The 23,163-nt window shown below is 37.6% G+C and overlaps 1 protein-coding gene across 6 annotated transcripts in view; it reads left to right on the top strand.

Annotated features, from left to right (window-relative positions):
* Dennd1a (DENN domain containing 1A) overlaps positions 1-23,163 on the top strand; it is a 523,854-nt gene that overhangs the window by 26,674 nt on the left and 474,017 nt on the right. For all 6 annotated transcript variants that reach the window (XM_026386221.2, XM_026386225.2, XM_026386220.2 and 3 more), the window contains exon 2: positions 20,045-20,115. In XM_026386221.2, coding sequence (XP_026242006.1) covers positions 20,045-20,115 — 71 coding nt within the window. The remainder of the gene's footprint in view (positions 1-20,044; positions 20,116-23,163) is intronic.

Genomic DNA, 23,163 nt, shown 5'->3' with positions numbered 1-23,163 from the left:
AACTTAGGGGCACTCAACCACTGAGTCACATCCCCAGCCCCATTTTGTATTCTATTTAGAGACAGGGTCTCTCTGAGTTACTTAATGCCTTGCTTTTTGCTGAGGCTGGCTTTGAACTCATGATCTTCCTGCCCTCAGCCTCCAGAATGGCTGGGAGTACAGGCATGCACCATTGCACCAGACTAAGCTATTTTAATTCTACAGGACAATTTTGTTAAATGCTGCAGAAACTCCCTACCTCATTGCAATGTGGATAAATTGAGGGTGCAGTATATAAAGTTAAACTTGGCCCTTCTGAAGTAGCTCAATAAATGGTAAATGTATATAAATAGGCATATAAGTGGGTGAGGTCTGATGGCTCAGCTGACTATAATGATGGGGAGAGTGGATGTTGGTAGGGTTGGTGCACAGATGAGGCTGAAGGGTTTTCTGGAACTGCAAATAGCCTTGCCTGACATGCTAGTGATTTTTTTTTTTTTTTAAGAGAGTGAGAGAGGAGAGAGAGAGAGAGAGAGAGAATGAGAATTTTTTTTTTAAAGAGTGAGAGAGGAGAGAGAGAGAGAGAGAGAGAGAGAGAGAATTTTTTAATATTTATTTTTTAGTTCTCGGCGGACACAACATCTTTGTTGGTATGTGGTGCTGAGGATCGAACCCGGGCCGCATGCATGCCAGGTGAGCGCGCTACTGCTTGAGCCACATCCCCAGCCCAAGAGAATTTTTAATATTTATTTTTTAGTTCTCGGCGGACACAACATCTTTGTTGGTATGTGGTGCTGAGGATTGAACCTGGGGCCGCACGCATGCCAGGCGAGCGCGCTACCGCTTGAGCCACATCCCCAGCCCCAGTGATTTTTTTTTAAATAGCTTTATTTTATTTATTTATTTTTATGTGGTGCTGAGGATCGAACCCAGGGCCTCACATGTGCTAGGTGAGTGCTCTACCACTGAGCCACAACTCCAGCCCCTAATGTTTTTTTTTTTTTTCTGAATGCATTGGTGGAGACTTGGAGATTTCTTCTGTTTTTGTTACTACATAGTGGCATACTGAGCTCTAGCATGTGGTTAGGAGCCTGGACTCTGGAGCTCAACTGTGTGGGTTCTTGTCCCAGCTGCCTCACTTTCTACTTATGCCTGACTTCAGGCAACTACTTTAAGTACATATATGTACCTTAGTTTCTTCATTGGTAAACTGGATAATAAAAATTCCTATATATTTGCTTTGTTTTGTCTGCATGTAGGTTCTTTGAACCTCTTATTTTTAAAGCTGTGGAACCTTTTGTCGAGGAAATCTTATTGGAAATTATTTGACATACAAAAGAGTAAAAGCGGGTCTATCCTTTCCCATCTTGCTAAGGCCTCTGAAACATGTGCTTCACACAAAATGCCATTTTCCTAAACCAGCTGACTCTCATTTATGTTATTTGTTGAATTGATATTTGGACAAAGGACTTTTCCCAGTTGGGAACTTGGAAACTTAACATTTGTATTGATCTAACTGAACGTTTTGATGCAGAAATCATGACTCTTCATATTAACACCTAAACTATGACTTAGTATTTCACAAGTAGGGAAATGATTTAGATTGATAGAGCCATAGAATGTCAGAACTGGAGGGCTGGGGATGTGGCTCAAGCGGTAGCGCGCTTGCCTGGCATGCGTGCGGCCCCAGGTTCAATCCTTACACCACATACAAAGATGTTGTGTCCGTCGAAAACTAAAAAATTCTCTCTCTCTCCTCTCTCTCTCTCTCTCTCTCTCTCTCTCTCTCTCTCTCTCTCTCTCTCTCTCTCTCTTTCTCTCTTAAAAACAAACAAACAAACAAAAAAGTTAAAAAAAAAAAAAAAAAAGAATGTCAGAACTGGAAAGATCTAAGTGCCTTGTTTAGAGACAAGGAAATTGGGTACTAGAGAAGAAAGTTTTTAAGGTAATGCTCTGGACAGTCGGCACCTGCTCACCTTTTCAGACCTCACAGCCTACTTGAAGCTGCCCAGCCAATTCTGTGCCAGAATGAAGGGCAAGCAGACTTTCACTATTCCAGGCCTATGTTTCTTCAACTGCAACTCTTGCTGTTTTACAGTATGTGTTCTTGGCTCAACTCTGAAAGATTATTTGGTGAGTTTGTAGATTGTTTTTTGTTCTCCATTTGGACTTGATGCTCTCTGAGAGCACTTGAGGGTCTGAACTTGGACAGATATTCCAAGATGTTTTTTCTCATATGGATAGTTTGAATAGCGGTAAACCCAGAGCAGGTAATTAGATGAAAAGTAAAGATATTCTGAGTTAAAAATGCATTTTATAACTTCCAGGGCTGAAAATTTTATGGGAAATTAAGATTGTGTTTTCCTGTTTGCTAATAATCTTTATATTGAGATAGTAGATACTTGAGTATCTGTGGCAGGTCATCTAGAGCCTGGGCCTGCATGCTCAGCAGTGGAGTTTTCAAGGTCTAGGCTCTTCTGGTCTGGCTTTCACATCTTCCTCTAGACTCAGTGGACACTTCCTACCTCTCGTGGCCTAACATCATCCCCTTTCAGTTATATGCATTGTTGTTTAGCAAGTGAGATGCAAACCTGGTTTGGTTATGCACCTGAATCACCTGGGGAACTCAAATTTTTCTCTGAGCCTCATTCCAGACCCCTGAATCAGATTCTCTGGTAACTAGGAATTTGAGGGGAAAAAAAAAAAAGTATCTCAGGTGATTTTGATGAAACAAATCATTGCCCTGAACTTTGAACTGATCCTATAACTTGCTTTGAAACTCTGGGGAGAGAAAATATGACTGACTCCGTTTGTCAGATGTCTGTGTGTGTGTGTGTGTGTGTGTGTGTATATATATATTTTTTTTCCTCCCCAAACTCTTCCCAGATTGGTGTTGCATGAGTTTATGTTGAGTAGTGCTGGATAGTTTGCCCCCAGTCAGTGAAAAAAATAAGTAAATATACAGAATGTTTGAATTTTAGGTTAATGTTTTCCTTTGTTGAAAAGAAATTTTTTAATTTTGATGTCCATCAGTTTTTCACATTACAACTTGTGCTTTTGAGGTCTCCTGTATGTCCACCAATCAGATGATGGTTTAGGCTTTGGACACCATTAGGGAGGGAATGCAAACAGCAACTCCCAGACAAGAGATTATATGGAAATGGAAGAACTATAGACAAATGAAAAAAAAATGAAATAACCTCAATTTTAATTTCAAAGTTGAGATAGGTGATCATATTGTCTGTAAATAGAAACAATTTTATTTCTTGCTTTTTAGTCCATATGTTTTTTTGTTCTTATTTCTCTGGATAAACTCTCAGGTAATGGAGCAGTAGTGATTTTCTTTGCCTTGTTTCCAGTCTTAGAAGGAATGTATTTATTCTGTCACTATTAAGTGTAATGTTAACTGTAGGTTTTAAATAGGTGTTCTTTATCAAGTTGAAGAAAAGAAAATTACCATTTTTTTTTAAGTTTTATGAGGTTTGATTTTTCTTTCTTTCTTTTTTTGCTGTTCTGGGATCAAAACCAGGACCTTGCACATGTTAGGCAAGCACTCTACTATTGAACTACACCACCAGCTTGAATTTTCTGAGTTATGAATGGGTGCAAAAATTTTGTCAAAAGCTTTTTTCTGCATCAGTTTTATAATTATGATTTTTCTTTAGCCTAGTAACATGGTAGATTATATTGGTTTTTCAAATATTGACCCAGCCTTGTATCCCTGGAATAAACCCTACTTGGTCATGGTAAATATTGTTGAGTTCTGTTTTTCTAATATTTTGTTAAGGATTTTTGTGAAGGACATTGGTCTGTACTATATGTATATATATATATACACATGTATATATACATACATACTTTTTTTTTTTGTACTGTATCTTCTGGTTTTGGTGGGAATTGTTCCTTCTTTTTCTGTTTCCTGGAAGCTCTTGTGCAGGATTGGTATTAATTCGTCTCGAGATGTTTATTAAAATTCTTCATTAAAAAATATCTGCATCTGTTGAGATGATCATTAAACCTGGCAAAGTGGTGCATGCCAGTCAGTAATCCCAGTAGCTCTGGAGCCTCAGGCAGGAGGAGCACAAGTTTGAGGCCAACCTCAGCAACTTAGTGAGACCCTGTCTCAAAATAAAAGTAGAAAAAGGACTTAGAGATGGAGCTCAGTGGTAAAGCACCCCTTGGTTCAATCCCCAGTATAAAAAATAATAAAAATAAGATGATTATTAGACCTTTATCACTTAATGCGGGTAGTTGTCTTTTATCATGTTCTCTATTCCTTGGTATAGATTCATGTTTCTGTCTGGCATCACTTTCTTTTTTGTCTGAATGACTTTTAACATTTCTAGTAGTGCAGATCTGCTGGGGATGAGTTCTTTCAATATTTGTAATGTCTAAAAAATCTTTTTTTCCTTGATTTTTGAAATAGTCTCTGAAAATACAATTCTAGGTTCATTTTTTTTCAGCAGTTAAAAAATATTATTCTACTCTCTAATCATTTGCGTTGTTTCTGACAAGAAATCTGCCATTCTAATGTTTGTTTTTTCTGAAATTTATGTGTGTTTGTGTCTTCTTTTAAGATGTGTTCTTTATCATTACTTTTGAACTATTCATATATGATGTGTCTTAGTTTTCTTCTTGTTTTTCATGCTAGGGTTGAGCTTGTGTACCTATACATTCATAGTTTTCATCACCTTTAGAAAGTTTTTGTTTTTTGCGGTGCTGGGGATTGAACTCTGGGCCTCACATATGCCTGGCACTGATCTTCACTCCCAACCCAGATTTAGGAAGTTTTTGATCATCCTTTCAGATAATTTTTCCTGCTTCATCTTCCTTGCTTGGAGATTCTAATTACCAATCTCTTAGGCTTCATGAAGTTATACCACATGTCAGTGGTGCTGTTTTGTTTTGCTTTCGAGTTTTCTCTCTATCTCATCTTAGATAGTTTTGTTGTTATATCTTCAAGTTCACTATTCTCTTCTTCTGTAATATTAACCTACTGTTAGTCCCATTTAGTGCATTTTTTCATCTCATATGTTGTAGTTTTTATCTCTAGAAATTGAATATGAACTGGGTTTGGTGGTTCACGCCTGTAATCCCATTAGGGAGGCTGAGGCAGGAGGATAGTAAGTTCAAAGTCAGCCTGGGCAACTTAGCAAGACCTTGTCTCAAAATTTAAAATAAATATATAAATAAATAAAAAAGGGCTAGGGATATAGGTCAGTAGTAGAGCTTCACTTGGTTCAATCCCTAGTACTGCCAAAACAAAACATAGTTTGGGTCAGTTTTAGATCTTCCATATCTAACTTTTTGAATACATGGAATACAGTTATAACTGTTTGAATGTCCTTTCTACTAGTTATAATTTAGGTGTCCTCCTTATTGGTCATGTTTTCCTGACTCATTCTGTGCATGCCTGATGAGTTTTGATTGAATGCAAGACATTGTGTATTTCACCTTGTTGGTTGTTGGCTGTTTTTGTTAAACATTCTAGGGCGTATTCAAGGCAATAATCTGGGGACCCATTTCAGGGGATTGCTGTACTCCTGTGTCTTGAAAACCATAGTTTCATATATTTTGTCAAAGTTACTTTGAAAAAATTTGATCCGAGTCTTATTTTTAAAATTTGAGTGGGACTGAAACAAGTGCTCAGTTTAGGTCTAATTGTTCCCCATTACTAACATAATGATGTACTTGTACACTATATCCAGTGCACCATAATTATGAGTTTATACACCTTGGCTGGTGGGAACAGACATTTCTTTTTTTCTTTGTAGTTGTAGATGGACACAATACCTGTATTTTATTTATTTTTATATGGTACTGAGAATTGAAACCAGTGCCTCACATGTGCTAGGCAAGCACTCTACCACTGAGCCACAACCCCAGCCAACAAACATCATTTTTAAACCTGTGTGAATACCAGGCATAGTTATCTCTAATCTTTTTTGGTCCTGCTTTCACATCTTGTAGTAATTTCTTCATACTTATGCTGATCAGCACTTAAATGTGAATTGAGGGGAACCTTGCAGATCTCTAGAATTCTTTTACTGTGTAGCTGTCTCTACTCCTTACTCTGTGCTCAAACTCTAATTGCCTTGGTTTTTGTGGACTCTTAGTTGTGTCTTCTCAACTTGAAGCGTTTTATAAATATATAAATAAATAAAAAAGGGCTGGGGATGTAGATCAGTAGAGAGTTTCACTGGGTTCAATCCGTAGTACTGCCAAAAGAAAACACTAGTACTTCCTTACACCACAGCTTGGAACCTCTCTCAAGGCGGTAAATGGGCGATCCAGGGCTTAGCTCATTTGTTTCCTATCTCTCAGGAATCACTGTGCTTTGTTGTCTGACCTACAGTGTCTTTTTCTTTTCTTTCTTTCTTTCTTACTTTTTTTTTTTCATACTGGGAATTGAACTGCAGGGCCTCACATGCTAGGCAGACTCTCTGCCATTGAGCTATATCCCCAACCCTTTTGAAAAAGTTTATTTTGAGACAGGGTCTTGCTTGCCTGTGCTGGTCTCAAACTTCTGATTTTCCTGCCTCAACCTCCCAAGTAGTTGGGGTAACAGGTGTGCATCACTGTTCCTGACCAATGTCTTGAAAACCACAGGCTGGTAGATAGAGGATTGGTATTGTTTTGATTGTTTCAAATGGAAGGGTAAATGTTACTCCATCTTAAGTGGAAATAAAATTCCACTAAATTTCCATACATTTGGGGTCTGGGATTGTGGCTCAGCGGTAGAGTGCTCGCCTAGCACAGGTGGGACCCGGGTTCAATTTTCAGCACCACATTAAAAAAAAAAAATAATAATAAAAGGCATTGTGGTTGTGTCCATCTACAAAAAAGATTAAAAAAATTCCATACATTTATTTAAACTTTTGATGACTGCTATTGCCTATGAAAGATTGTATTTGATTTAGTACCATTTTGTCTTTTTTTTAAAAAATATTTATTTTTTAGTTGTAGTTGGACACAATATCTTTATTTATTTTTATGTGGTGCTGAGGATTGAACCCGGGGCCTCGCACGTGCTAGGCGGGGCCTCGCACGTGCTAGGCGAGCCCTCTACTGCTGAGCCACAACCCCAGCCCCTGTCTTTTATTTAAAGTGTATGTTTCAGGGTCTTCCAAAGGGTGTCGTGATTTCTAATTTTCGATCTTGGCACATTTGAGAACTACTGTGTATCACAATGGTTCCCAAATCCAACTGATCAGAATCACTTGGGAAAATAGATCCATAGATTAATGGATCATTAGAATCACTAAAATAGATTCCTTGGGCTTTACCCCTCATCTAGTGAATCAGTCTGCATGTGTTGAACTTGGGACTTTGATTTTTAAAAAGCTTCCCAGGTGACTTGACATTCTTGTGGGTTGATATATTAGAAGTGAAGTGTTAAGAATATGAATTCTACAGAGGCTCTGTAATCTGTGCTAAAAAAATCACTAAGGGGGCTGGAGTTGTGGCTCAGTGGTAGAACACTTGCCTAGCATGTGTGAGGCACTGGGTTTTATTCTCAGCACCACATGAAAAAATAAGGGGCCACCAACAACTAAAGGTTTGAATGCAGCTGTGCCAGAGCAGGGGCAAGTTCACTTCAGAAAGGGAGCTTAGTACCATGAAGGAGAGAGGTACTCAGATGTTTTTGGGGAGCATTAGGAAGGCAGGTCATACCTTATAATTTCTGGGTCTTTCTGAACTTAGCTGATTGGCCATCTGGGAGGCCCAGAGGACTGCTCATGGAGTGCTTGGGACCTTTAGCCCACTGTTCTGAGGCTTTTACAGTTGCCCTTAGGTGCTAACACAACAGCTAGACATCTGGTTTTTGAAGGGAATGTATAGGAAGAAAATAATTAGCCTATAGTAAGTTTTATTAAAAAAGAATCAATGGAGTAGAAATTACTGGTATGTGCAGTTGCCGAAACTTGTAGAACTATACACTTACAATGAGTGCATTCTAGTGTATGTATACTAGAATATATACAGTTGTGTGGATACAATTGTATATTGTAGGCATTAAGTTAATTTAAAAAATTAAAAGAGGATGGACTCTGGGGCCATACTACCTGGGTTGCATACAAGCTACATGATCTTGGACAATCTTCTTAACTTTCTTGTATTTCAGTTTTCTCATTTGTAAAATGAGAGTGATTATAATAGTATCTCCTTCTTAGGGTTAATGAGAAGAATAAATGAAATAACATATGAAAAGTGCTTAGAATAGTAACCAATAGATAGTTAAATGTTTAGTAATCCTTAGCAAGGTTTAGAAACTACTCAGTCTTATGCAGAGTATCCACTCTTAATAAATGGGACAGTGGTAATAACTTTCCTCTCATGGGCTTGGTTTGAGGATTAAATAAGAGTGTAAAAGTAAGGCATCAATGAAACAAGGAGTTCTTGTTGCATGTTTCCATAAATAGCTTTGTGAACTCCCTGAAGTTATATGTAAGAAAAACTTCAATTTAAGTGCTTTTCTTCTGGGGAGGGTAGTGAAGCTTTTCTTGAGCTCCTTGGAGGTATCTTGTGCCCACCATCCCTCAGCCTCTCCATTGTGAATATCTGCTACTCAAAACAATCCCAATAGCGTTTAGATAGGCAGCATGGAAGGCATAGGTTTTGGAATTTGAAAATCAGAATACAGTTGGAATTCTACTTACTTCCTAGCCTTGGTCTCCTTTACTGTACAACAGGGAAAATAATACTACCCTACTACCTGACAAGGATTGACAGTCTGCTTCAGAGACCTGTGAGATTTCCAAATTTACATACAGAATTATGCAGATTCTCACAGTGTTACTGAGGGGATAGAAGTTGTATCCAGAGACTATTGATTTTTATACATGGTCTTTGTATATTTTCCTTTATAGAAGAGAGAGACTTTTTCTTCTTCAGTTTTGGTAAAAATAAGTTTCATTCGAACTGCACAATCTATCCCTTATTCTTAAAATACCTTTATTTGTTTTCCAGACTAACATTTTTCTTTGGATAGTTCCTAGTTTTCTGGATTGCTTTTAGTAATAACATTTGAAAGCTTAATAGTTTTGAGTCTTTGAAATTTACAGTAATGTATAGTTTACTTATAAGATCAATTGTAAAGGGAAGATATTTGTTTTAATAAATAATAATTCCTTTTACACCTTTTAAAACCTTGGTTTAGCACCTTTTAATTTACAAAGCACTTTTATGTTTTTATCTTATTTGATTGTCTCATGAACTGGACGGGTTTTCTCTTTTTAAAAATTTTTTTAAAAAATTATTTGTTTTTATGCGGTGCTAAAGATTGAACTTGGTGCTAGGCAAGTGCTCTGCCACTGAGCTACAGCCCCAGCCCGGTTGTTCTCTCTCGATAGAGAGGAAGCTGATGCTTTGATTAAACAGCTTGTTCTAAGTCTCAGGTGAACAAGGGATCTATCTGGAATTTGAACTCAAGCCTTCTAATGTTTAGTCTTGGGTTCTTCCCATAGAAGTATGTCAGTCCTGTGAGAAAGTCCTGGTAAAAGGAAGGTCAGGGATATTAGTATTAATGAATGAATGGTATTGTTTTAATTTCTTAAAAACAAACAGGCTCTTACAGAAAAGTTGTCAATATAGTGTAAAGAACTTTTAAAAAGCAAAAAGTGCCAGTTTAAAGTGAGGTGCTGATCTGATGCCCTATAATTCATATATAACCACAGTACAATTATCAATATCAGGGAATTAGCATTGTTTCCTTACTACATCTAATGCTTAGATCCCATTCAAATTTCAGTACTTGTCCCAATAACATTCTTGATAGCCAAAGGATCCAGTTCAGAGTCCACATTGCATTTAGTTGTCAGGTCTCTTCAGCTTGGAACAATTCTTCATTCTTTCCTTGTTTTCAGGATCAGGACACTTTGAAGATTATAGGCCAGATACTGTTTAGAAGGTTCCACTGAGTTTGTTTTTTCAGGTTAAGTACCTCTTATGGAGATATCACAGAAATGGTGGTGTGCTCTTCTCAGTGCATTGCAGCAATTCGTCCCATCCTGCTTTGATAACTTGGTTCAGATAGTTTTTGCTAAAGTTCTACACTGAAAAGTTACTGTTTTTCTTCTTGGATTTAATAAGTATTTTACTGGGTGGTACTTTGAAAATATGACAATACCCAATCACTCAACTTCTAATTTAGACATTTGTACCAGGTAGATTCATGGCTTCTAGATTCATGGCTTCCTATTTTATTCAGTGGGTCAGAATCTCTTAATATTATTAGTGATTTTGATGCTCAAATAGATTTGGCCAGTGGAAATCCTTTTAAGCTAGTTCTTTTTTTTCCCCAAACAATACTTATTTATTTTTTTGGTGCCTGGGAATCGAACCCAGTGCCTCGTGCTTGCTAGGCAAGCACTCTACCATTGAGCCACAACCCCCGCCCCTCAAACTAGTTCTTTTTTTTTTTTTTTGACACGTTTACCATTCTTTGAACCCCTCTTTGCCTTCTAGCAAGCTGAGGTTTTCCACTTGCATCTTTTTTTTTTTTTAAATATTTTTCTTTAGTTGTAGATAGCCACAATTCATTTTATTTTTTTATTTTTATGTGGTGCTGAAGATCGAACTCAGTGCCTCATACATGCTCAGCAAGTGCTCTACTACTGAGCTACAACCCCAGTCCACATCCCTAGTTCTTTTTATCATTTATTTTGAGACGCATCTTGTTAAGTTGCTGAGGGTTTTACTAAGTTGCTGAGGCTGGCCTTTGCCTCATCCTCTTGAGTCACTGGATTATAGGCATGCACCAACACACCTGGCTCCAAGCTCATCTTGTATGTTGTCTGTCCAGCTTGGAATCAGTTTTTTCTTCAAGGAGCCCAGGTTTGCTTTAGAGAATTGTATTTAGAAGCCAAAGGGTTGGATACTAGGTGTGCTTCTTTCTTCTCTGAAGCCCTCCTAGTAGAGCTAGGAAATATGTGTATTAAAAGTAACTTGCAGGGCTGAGGCAGTAACTCAGTGGTAAAGTGCTTGCCTTCCATGTGTGAGGCACTGGGTTCTATCCTCATCACCACATAAAAATAAAGATACTGTGTGTTCATCTACAACTAAATAAAAAATTTTTTTAAAAAGTAACTTGCATTTTATTTCTCTATGAATCAATATGTAATATAAACCTTGAACCCCACACTCATGTCCAACTTAAATCTAACTCCATGGAAATCATGCTTGTTTGTTGTTAACTTCAGCTATGAGAAATCAGACTTACATAAGCGTTCCATTTATTATTATTATTATTATTATTACTACTATTATTATTATTATTATTTATTTTGGTACTGGGGATTGAACCTAGAGGTGCTTAACCACTGAACCATATCCCCATCCCTTTATTTTTACTTTTGAGACAGGGTCTCACTAAATTGCTTAGAGCCTTTCAAAGTTGCTGAGGCTGGCCTCGAACTTGTAATCTTTCTTCCTCAGCTTCCCGAGTAACTGTGATTACAGATGTGCATGCCACACTTGGCTTCAAGCCTTCCTTCCTGTCTTGGGCAAAGATTAGGCATACTGCCCCTTCACCTCCAGCCCATGTGGATCCTCTCCTCTCACTGTGCTATCTTGGGGGATCACACTGCTTATTTGGTTTTTATGTATCCTCTTCCCTTCCCATTGCCCTATTTGGACTCTGACTCCACAGCATACTGGGCACCCCTCCATATCTCATGCCTGTTTGAACTTCTACACCCACTCAAAGATGCCCTTATGCTTGGTCATGCTCCTCAATCTCTTTGGCTCTGACACTCTGTGTTGGGCTGCCCTTATGTGGGGACACCTCTCATTCTGCCTATGCTTCAACACCCCAGGCCTGGCTGCCCCATGTGTGAATACCCATCTCAACTCCTTAAGTCTTTAGCTTCCCATACAGGCTGTTCTCTGTGTGGCTGTCTGCCTTATCCACTTGGACTGGGCATCTCATGCCAGGCCACCCCTCACATGGATATCCTTCTATTATGCTCCTGTGCTGGCATCCCTTCCTCAGCTGCTTAGGCCCTCTGCATTTTGGGCTATCACCAGAATGGACATCCATCTTGCTCTGCCCGTCTAACAGCTTTAGGACTGAATAAATCATTCATAAAGGGAAAAGGACAAGTTAGGGAAGGATGAGTTTTTTTTTTTTTAAGTATTTTTTTGTAGATGGACACAATACCTTTATTTTATTTATTTATTTTTATGTGATGCTGAGGATCAAACCCAGTGCCACACATGTGCTAGGCAAATGTTCTATCAATGAGCTATAACTCTAGGCTGGAAGGGGGAGTTTTTAACTCCTTTTAAGAGCAAATATGTTTATTGATAATTAAATGGATACCATCTTTGCAAATAAATCATTATTTTTGAGAGTTTGGATTTTACACTGTAGCTTGGTCTACCAGAGAATTTATTAAAACTACATGGATAGCTGGGTGCGGTGGTACTTGCCTGTAATCCTAGATCCTTGGGAGGCTGAGGCAGGATAAAAGTTTAAAGCCAGCATCGGCAATTTAGTGGGGCCCTAAGTAACTAATAAGATCCTGTCTCAAAATATAAAAAGGGCTGGGGTTGTAATTTAGTGGTTAAGAGCCTTTGGGTTCAATCCCCAGTCCCCCAAACCAAACTAAACAACAACAAAAAACAACTACATGGAGTGCTGTGCTTCAGAGGGGTGCTCAGCCTGTATCTCTGTCTGGACTGCAGCTAAACCTTTTCCAGTCTTTTGCTTATACATTCAGTTTAAGAATCTTTGGGCTGGGGATGTGGCTCAAGCGGTAGTGCGCTCGCCTGGCGTGTGTGCGGCCCGGGTTCGATCCTCAGCACCACATACCAACAAAGATGTTGTGTCCACCGAGAACTAAAAAATGAATGTTGAAGATTCTCTCTCCCTCTCTCTCTCTCTCTCTCCTCTCTCACACACTCTTTAAAAAAAAAAAAAAAAAGAATCTTTCCATTGGGATATGTGGAAGGCAAAACTTTGTAATTCCATTCATAGCAGTATCTATATATTTTTATTAGTCTTATTCTAAGCATAAAATCTTGAAACGACTTGTTTGTATAATTACACGACTAAGTTAATCACTTTTAACAAGTCTCAACAATGACTGCATTCTCCTGTGAAGGTGTTAACTTGTTATGGGTTAGAAAGCACCCTTTGATACAGCCTTTTCAGTTTGGAAAAACGGCTTTAATTTCAAGGTTCACTGAAACAAATGGAGACTTGTTGGGAATATTAACACTACCTTTTTGTTTGTTTGTCTAGCTTAAAGGAATCAATGTTTATTAGGTGATGTTTGCTAGCATGTTCTGAAGTGTATACAATTTATGTTGACCATGTTATCAACTTTAAAACAGTGCTGTTGGTATGAATTTTGAAACATTACACTGGACCCTCCTCAGCATCTAAATTTGTAACTAAAGAAGTCCTGTGCTGGAGCTGACTTGAAGTTGTGAAGGTGTGAAATGAGGAGTCTTAATGCTGTGCTTCAGATCCGTAGCTCTAAGTTACAAGGGCCTAGCATTGTGGACTGGTTACCATATGCAGCCCAGATTCATTTTGCAAGGAGTTAGTGTCACATTTTTCTTCTAATCTTGTAATATGTTGTAATTGAAGAAAAGTAGGTCCTAATTGAAAGCTGATGATCCAGCAGAGTGATCAATAGCATGATGCTTTGCGAAAAAAACAACCATTAAGCTATCCTGCTGCCTTAATATTGTCAAAGCCTTTGTCTGTTTGGTGACTTCAAGCTGAGTGTACTTAATCATTTTGAGACCATGTCCCTGAGCACTGAGCGGGGCCCTTCCAGTGAATCAGGGAGAATTGTGTTCAACAGAGAGTATTTGAATAGAAATGCTTTTATGGCTTATTCTCAGCCTTCGCTCTCCCAAAAGCAAGAACTGAGCAGACTTCCCTTTTTTTTCGAACACATTTTAGCTGTTTGTGCCTATCATTTTTCTGTATTTAAGAGCAGAGGCTGTTGTTAGCAGGTGTGACTTACTGATAACTTTTGACTCCAAAAGAAAACATCTTTAAAGAGTAGTGGTCAGGTGAAAGAGGTGTGTGTTCTGTAAACTACCTCTTGCCAGAAGAGGAGAAGCTGGAAACTACATGTTAGATGTTGGAGGAAAACTCACCCGGACACATTTATTTGCCAGGTATTGCCCTAGGGTTATGAGAAAACACAGCTCTACCCTCAAGGAGCTACCATTTTGGTGGGGAAGAGAGAGATTTAATCAGAGACACATGAGTGGTTCTCAATTTTGGCTGTACTTCAGAATAGGTTGAGGAGTTTAAAAAACATACTGATGCCTGGGGATTCCAATTATGTTGGTCTGAGGTGCAATCTGAACATCAGGATTTTTAAAAGCTCCCCAGGTAAGCTTGTAGTTGTCCCCAGGTTGATTGTGGTAAGAGCATTGAGACTAGTTCCCTGGGAGGACAGGGTGCCCTGGGACCATAGCAGAGGAGCACTTAACCCCAGCTGGGCTATTTATGTTGTGAGGAGGTAGAGAAAACTTCCAAGAGAAGAACGTATGCCTGATTTGAGGCTTAATGAATGAGAGGGGCAAGCAAAAAAGACTGGACAGATGTTCATTGTGGAAGAGCAGCTGAGTAACAAAGAACAGGAGAGTGGTTGGTGCTTTTGAAGTAAGTTTCATTCCGCTGCTTCCTTTCTTCATCATTGGTCAGTTTGTCCTCTGTGAGTTTCAGTGTCCTCATCTCTAACCTCAGGCTAATATTACTTGCAGTGGGATTAAGATTAACAGAGATAATACAAGGTAGGTTCACTCCTGGCACAGAGGAAACGGTGACTGGTGATGGTAGTATGGTAATGGTTTCATTATCATAGAAATGGAGCATCGCATGTTGAGGCTAAAGTGGTTGTGTATGGCTGGATCTTAGGGTGCAAGACTGCAGGAGGTGGGGTAGGAAGCAAAAAAAAAAACATGCTTGGCATGTGGGCAGGGTTCTAGATCATGGAATGCACAGGAATATAAGGTAATTAATAAAGGCTATCATAGCAGAGCCAAGGACATTTCCATGATAATATGTTAAGATATATCATAAGAGTTCTGGGAAAACTTGGGTCCATATTGGAAAATTGGCTGTGAATATGGTATGCTCAACATTATTATGTGTTCTAAATTAGCAGAGTGTTAATAGGACAGAAATAGGATTTTCAGTTCTTTTAGCCAAGTAGTTAAAAATATTGAGCATCTTGAAGAGTAATGGAGGAATAAGCAATCTCAAGGTAGTTCTAGAGATCCTCTCAAAATTATTATAACCTTCATTGTTTATAGGCTTAATGAAAACATTAAGTAAGGGTTATGTGGCCATTTGCATTTAGAGGAAATGCTTTTTAATTTATATTTTGATTTGCAGAGAAAGGCTTCCATCTGCATTAACTTCACGGGTCCTTAAAATAACTTGTGTATATTTGTTGGTATGTTATGTAACTTGTCACAACATTAGTCACCACTTCTTCCATAAGGCAACATGTAAACGATCATGGATAAGCATGACTATAACTTATAATTATAGACCAATTTGTTCATAGCATTTTAGTCAGCTTTTTTTTCTTTCTTTCTTTCTTTTTTTTTTTTTGAGAGACTGTTATAATCTTTGTCTCCTTGTAATAGAATTCTGACAGCTATTTGAACTGAGTAAGTACCTTTGGCTTATTATTACTCATTACTGTGAGACAGTAACAATGGAGATCAGTAGAAGAAAGGAATGGGCTTTATTATTTCTAAAAATGCCTTTTTTCTTTGAAATATATCTTTTATTGCAAAGCACCGTTGCAATGATAGATTGCTGAGGTATACCTATATTTTATGTTATATGTACTAACTTATTTGGAAGAATTCCATTTAACTAGATCTGTGGTTCTTGAGGTATGCTTGCCAGTCCAATAGCTTCAGGATGAGCTGGGTAGTTGCAGAAATGCTCACTTTTGGTTCCTATTTCAGAAACTCTGGAGGCAGGGACAGAAATCTGTCTTCCTTCTACCCGGTATTTGTTTATTATAGTATTAGGGATTGAACCCAGGGGTACTTTGCCCACTGAGCTACATCCCTAGCCCTTTTTATTTTGAGTCTGTGCCTCTCTAAATTGTTGAGACTGACCTTGAACTTGCAATCTTCTTGCCTCAGACTCCTGAGTAACTGGGATTATGGGTGCATGCCACTGCACCTGCCTCCAATATTTGTTTGGGCAGCTACCAGGAAAACACCACTTGGCCTGAAAGATAAGATCCAGGCTCTCCAACTGCTTACGTTTAGAAGAGGAAGACTGACCATAACCAAGGTTGGGATAGATATAATAGGGAGAATTAAAATTAGGTGAAAGTATGATTAGAGAAGCCTTTCTGAGAAGGGCAAGTATAAGCTGAGTTTTGAATGATGGGAAAGGACTGCTTAAGTTGAGATCAGTGTAAAGTTTTGGCTATAAGGTAGGAATAAATGTGGTTTGTTTGAGGAACAGAAAGAAGTTCTTTGGGCAAGGGGAGAGAGGTCTGGAATAACATTGGACAGGTTTGCAGAGGCTAAATCTTGCAGGTCCTATAAGGACTTTTTTTTCCTCCCACATTTTTTTAATATTTATTTTTCAATTGTAGTTGGACACAATACCTTTATTTTGCTTATTTATTTTTATGTGGTGCTGAGGATTGAACCCAGGGCCTCGAACATGCTAGGCGAGCGCCCTACCACTGAGCCACAACCCCAGCCCCTTCCCACATTTATTTTTATTGTGGTAATATACAAATAATGAGAATTTCTGACTCACCATTTTAAGTGCATAGTTCAATGGTATTAAGTACATTCATACTGTTGTGTGACCATCACCACTATCCATCTCTAGAACTAGAAGTTTGACTTCACACTGAGCGTATGGGAAGCTTTGGGGAAGTTTTGAGCAGATGGCTGATATAACCTGAAATTTAAAATAAAAGGATTACTGGCTGCTAAGTTGAGGTATAAATCTAAGGGAAAGGGTGCAAGGAGGCAGACCAGGCGGAATATTGTAGTTTTCAGGTGAGATGGTAGTAATCTGTTATTCTGAAGGTAGAATTAACAGAATTTGCCACTTGGTTTGTTGATTCTGGAATATATAGCAAAGAGAGGAGTCTAAGACAATATTGTTTTGTTGATTTCAGTAACTGGTAGACTTCAGGAGATGCAGGTTTGAGGAAGAAAAGTTTTATCTATTAAATTAGAAATGCTTCTTAGATGTCCGGAAGGGGATGTTGAATAGGCTAAGGAAATATGGAGTCGGAGAGGAAGTCAGGTTGGAGACATGACTTTGGGGCTTTTCAGCATATGATAGTAATTGTAGCCATGAGACTGAATGGGATAATCAGAGTAATAGAGTCCTTGATCAAGTTCCAGAGCAGCAAGCTCACATGTTTGAGAATTAGCAAAGTAGCAGCTGGTGAGGAAGGAAGAGTACTAGCAGAGTGAAGTCTTGGAAGGAAGTGTTTTAAGGAGCAGGACCAGTTGATCAACTGTGTCAGAACAGCTGAGAAGCTAAGACAAGCACTGAGATTTTGTGATTTTTAGCATGTTTTAGCCATGTGGGGGTCTTTGGTGACCTTGACAAGTTGTTTCAGTGGTGTGGTGGATTCAGAAGTCTGATTGAAATGCGTTACAGAGAGAAAGGGAGAAGCAGCAGACGTCCCGTGAGTATACACAGGACATTTTCCACATAGGTCTCTCTACAAAACAAAACACCTTGTGACAGAGGTTAATGTGTTGCTGCCCCAGTTTGGTAAAATTTGGCATGTAACACCTTCATGTGCTTTTATTCATTATTTTCATTTAAAAAATGGAAGTCTAGATAAAAGCTTTGGGGACAGTCTGAAGACCCTCCATGGAATACTAGGATCCCATGGAATACATCTAAAAAACTGCTTGCTTTCTTCTTTTTTAAACTGGAGATTGAACCCAGGAGCACTTAACCACTGAGTCACATCTCCTACTTTTTAAAAAAATTTTTATTTTGAGACAGAGAGACAGGGTCTCATTAAGCTGCTTAGGCCTCACTAAATTGCTAAGACTGGCTTTGAATTTGCAGTCCTCCTGCCTTAGCCTTCTGATAACTGGGATTACCGGTATGTACTACTATGTAAAACTATTTTCTAAATGCAGAGGAATGAAATTCTGAGATGAAATTCAATCAGTTGCAAGATAGTCTTAAAGATATTTTTAGGTTTATATTTTTAGGGAATTCTGATTTCAGATTAAACTACCTATTATTTATGAAAGATGACATTAGAATACTCCTTTCTTTCATCAAATGCTCTACCTTGAGAGCTTCTTAATGAATGGGATGTTTCCATATGGTATTTTCCACAAATGTATCAAAGGGTGCAAACTTTGTAGGCCATTTTATACCTTCTTTTAGGGAAAAAAGTGTGCAAGACTTTTTTTTTTAAAGGCCTTCTTCAAACTTTATTTTTTTAAAAGTAAGATTCTGATTTAGTGTCTCATTTAAAAAATATTATATTTGAGAAGTTATGTTTAAGTGCCTTGCATTTCAGAGCAGTCATTTCTTTTTATCCTCTAGGCACATGTTTAAAGCAAAAGTCCATGTTTCTTTCCAGTGAAAATATGATGATCCTCCACAGGATAAATAAGTAGCTTCTTGATTCACAAAACACATTTTGCTTTCTATTTCTAAGGAATTAGAGGAAATATTATCATATTTTATTGACTTTAAGACACGATTACCTATAAGATTAACTATTATTTTGTATATTACTAAGAAAGAAAAAGTTGCTGCCATTTAGAATTGTAAAATGCTATGGGCTGCAAGAGATGTGAAAGGATGGAGGATGAGAGTTCACTTAGTCAGTGAAACATGAAATTTGAGGGCTGGGAGCTGAGTTCTGGTGCTGGCTGTGTTTCTAATTAGCTGTGGGTCTACAGACCAGTTACTTAGACTCTCTTTGTCTCAGGTTCCTCACCTGCATGTTGAAAGTCATGGCCAACACACCTTCCTCATAGGGTTATGATGAAGATGAAATGAGATAAATGATGTAATTATTTTGAAAAGTTTTAGACTTTACTGGGAAAAATTCAAAGTATTTCTGTGATTTAAATTAACCCTTAGACACTATTAGGCAACTCAGTTTTTCTTATCTGACTTTTGTTGTCAGGTTTAAATAGAATTTAGTTATAGACATTTGAAAGAATATTTTCTTCTGGTAAGTGATTTTCATTCAACTTAAAAGTAATCTTTTTTATTGTAGTTTTGATATTAAAGGGAAAATATGAAGATAATATAACGATAATATTCTTTATCATCCAGAATTATTAAACTCTTAAATCTATTAGTGCTATGATCTTTTTAAAAATATTTTCTTAGTTGTAGTTGGACACAATACCTTTATTTTTACTTTTATTTGGTGCTGAGGGTTTAACCCATGCCTTGCACGTGCTAGGCAAGTGTTCTACCGCTAAGCTACCACTTCAGCCCCAGTGCTGTGATCTTTTAAATAAATACTTAGTATGAATATATTACATAAAAGGTAAAAAAATAATAATGAACTTTTATACACTTGCCATTGACAGTACAAGTGAAAGTCACTATGTGGAAACAGTATCTTTAATTTAGATTAGCATCCTGTTTTCACAATGTCTAATAAGGTAGGGCACTGATTATCTTGTTTCAGTCTTTAAAAGCTATAAACAGCATGTTTATTTTATCATATGAGTGTTACATTTTGGAATAAAGCAGAATGGGCTATTTTTTTACTGGGTTTCTTCAAAATTCTACTTATGGATTTGGAGATCCAGCTATGGAAGTTGGAAATATGACATCTGTCAAATAATGGTAATGGCTAACTTTTTATTTGCCAGACATTATGCCTAGACAATTTTTGCTATTTTCCAAAAGTTTTATGGTAATTCTAGTTAGCTGATTCTTATTTTGTAGATTAGGAAGGTTGTGGTCCAGAAGTTGAGTAGTTTGTAGAAAGTTCATTGGCTATTTAGTTGCATGCTAATGATTTTAAGCCCATAGGTTTTGCCTCATGCCACCTCAGTTCTTGTCAGTAATCACAATCTGTTTCTTTTATAGACAAAACCCAGAGACCACATTTGAAGTGTATGTGGAAGTAGCCTATCCTCGGACAGGTGGCACTCTTTCAGGTACTTTGCATGTTCAATTATGATATGATGTGTTTCATTATTGTATGAGATAGCCATGCACATGGAACAATATGTGAATAAACTGTTATTTGTCTTTAAGTCTATGTAAGTGCCTTTCCCTTTTTTCTCATGCCCACATTATCCTAGGAAGAATGGAGAATAAAAGCACAGTGAATATGCTGAATTGGAGTCACTGCGATAGCAGGCTTAAAGTATGGCATTATTCATTGTAATCATTGAATCTTCATTTGCATCTGTCACAGTTGCCTGGAAGTCAACTATTTAATGTGAAATGTTGTCACCTTGCTAATGAGCAAGGCTTGGAATTAGATTATGGGGTACAATATAATAGAGAATTCTCTGCCATTAAACTGAAAGGAGATGCACAAAGTGAACTTAGTTTAGCAAATGCTGATGGTAAAAAAGAAGTTTGGAAATTATTTGAAGGAAACACCTTCTCTGTTTTAGCTTTTGGTCTAATTTGGATATGTATCCTGGACAATAGGGTCTTATATAAGTTTAGGGAATCTTGAACAGGCTGTGTATATCTCTTCTTGATCTAAAATTTTTTTGGTTAGTGAGAAAAGTAACCTTACGATCTAGTATTCTTTTTCTTGATTCCTGAGAGAGAGATGCATTTTGACAAATGTTAGGGGCTTTGGGTTCATACACACAAACACTCTCATTTATTATTTGGTGCTTAGGGAGAATGAATTTACCATAGATTGGAAATTTGCAGTAATCAGGATTCTAATGGTAGTTATATCCTTAATTGGCTTTACAACTTTGGGCATATTTTCTATTTCGTTATTTTAATTAGATTGTAATAATAAACTTAGCTGTCTTTAATTGAGTCCCTGTTGTTTTGCTTTACTTGCTTGATATCTGTATTGTTAACCTTACACTACAACCTTTAATGTTAGTTGAGTGACATTCTCATCATTACTGTGAGAAAATAGAATCTCAGGTAAAATAACTTACTGAGTTTGTGTAGCTACTATGTGGAATGGCCAAGATTTTTGTTTCAAGTTCTCTTTGCTAAGTTACCTCTTGGGGTCAGCGAATATAGCATATGTGTCTATTCCTGTTACTTGCAGTGATATTAATATTAAAATGAAAGAATTTTCTTTCATAGAAAATTTGAAAAACTATATTCTGTCTTCTGGGTTATTTTAGGAAGGCTGTGAAGCATATTACAAATTTCTGATTCTCAGAAGGTAAAACATCCCTATTAACTTGTGTCTTATTGTTCATTGGGTTTAGAAGGGAAGTACTGTGTTATCAGGTACGTGTTCATATGCAACAACTCCTGCATGAGCTAACTTCACAGAGTAGTTATTCCATGATGGCTATGATTTGACAAATAAATTCAAAGATAAAAGGTTTTATTTCTACAGTTACTAATGTTTTCTTCTTTCAATATTCTAGGATTTCCCTGTGAAAATTCAAATTAATTTTTTAATTTTTAATTTTTTAAATTGATTTTATCTTTTTAAATACACAACAGTGGAATGCATTACAATTCTTATTACACATTTAATGTATACACTATTACACATATAGAGCACAATTTTTCATATCTTTGTATATAAAGTATGTTTATACCAATTCATGCCTTTATACATGTACTTTTTTTTGCATTACGATTCTTATTACACACATAAACCACAATTTTTCATATCTCTGTTTGCATATAAAGTAAAAATTAATTTTAAAAAAATAATCTTTTAGTTATAGATGGACACAATACCTTATTTATTTTTATGTGATTCTGAGGATTCAACCCAGTGCCCCACATGTGCCAGGCAAGAAAGCGTGCTATCACTGAGCCACGACTTTTTGGATATAAACAAATTTTGAAAGGTACAAATGAGATGAAAGAATGAATAAAACAAAGTCTTTATCCTACCCCCTTAGCCTAGCCATCTAATTTCTCCTTTTTTTTTAATATGCAACTCTTTTCTGGGTTAAACTTTAGGATTTTAACAATGTATTTTGAAAGAAAAACTTAAAAGAATAGTTCATGGGTCAGGGGTTAGCTCAGTGGTAGAGTACCTGCCTCACATGTGCAAGGCCTTGAGTTTGATCCCCAGCATCACAAACAACAAAACAAAATAGAACAAGTATGAAGTAAGTGGCCATGTTACCACTATCTGGGTTAGAAGTTAGAATGTTGCATGGTTCTGTGGAGTTACCTATCCTGACAGGAGGGACCCTTGACTTGGCCCTGTTGTTTAGGGAGCCATTGCTTTAGGGGGCCCTAGTTGGGCACTTATCTTCTGATACAAGGAGTGCCTGATCCTCTGTATGGGACTTGCTCAATTGGAGCCTGAACTCTTTCATCCTGGACCCTGCTTTGAGTATCTAGGATTTCAGAATTTCTTGCCCGAATGGTTCTGAGCTGGCTTTCAGAACCTGTACAAATCTCTCCTCTGGGGGTTTGTCCCCCTGAGGATGGACTGAGCTGCTGGTATATTTACTCCAAGGCCTAATGGTTGCTGTTGGTGGGGAGTAGAATATGGGGCAAACCTTTAGATTTGTCAGTGGGGGTGATTGCACTTGTGTGCAAAGTCCCTTCTGCGGTGGATACAGAAGGGGACAATGGCAGTGAGCTGTGGCATGCTCCAGGCACCACCACATTTCTTTGTGGACCCCTAGGGAATCCACAAATGCTGACTGTGGCCTTAAGTTATTAATGTATATTTATCATGATAGGGTAGAACTTATTTAATAGTTTGTAAGCTTGTGTAACTTTTAAATTATTAGATATGTGGTCTGTGGGTCTCCCTGTGTACCCTTTCTAGGACTTATAAATGTTAGAGGTGGGCTTGGCCAGCACCCTAGATGTTCCTCACTCCCCTTCTCAGAGGTTACCACTATCTGGACTTTTCTGGTAACCATTCCTTTGTTTTTCTTTTTTTTAAAAATATTTATTATTTTTTAGTTGTAGTTGGACATAATACCTTTATTTCACTTATTTATTTTTATGTGGTGCTGAGGATTGAACCCAGGGTCTCGCACATGTGAGGCGAGCACTCTACCGCTGAG

This window comes from Urocitellus parryii, chromosome 4, assembly GCF_045843805.1.
Source record: "Urocitellus parryii isolate mUroPar1 chromosome 4, mUroPar1.hap1, whole genome shotgun sequence".
Lineage (NCBI taxonomy): Eukaryota > Metazoa > Chordata > Mammalia > Rodentia > Sciuridae > Urocitellus > Urocitellus parryii.
Note: the sequence above shows the minus strand (reverse complement) of the source record. Positions and strands in the feature narration are given on the sequence as shown.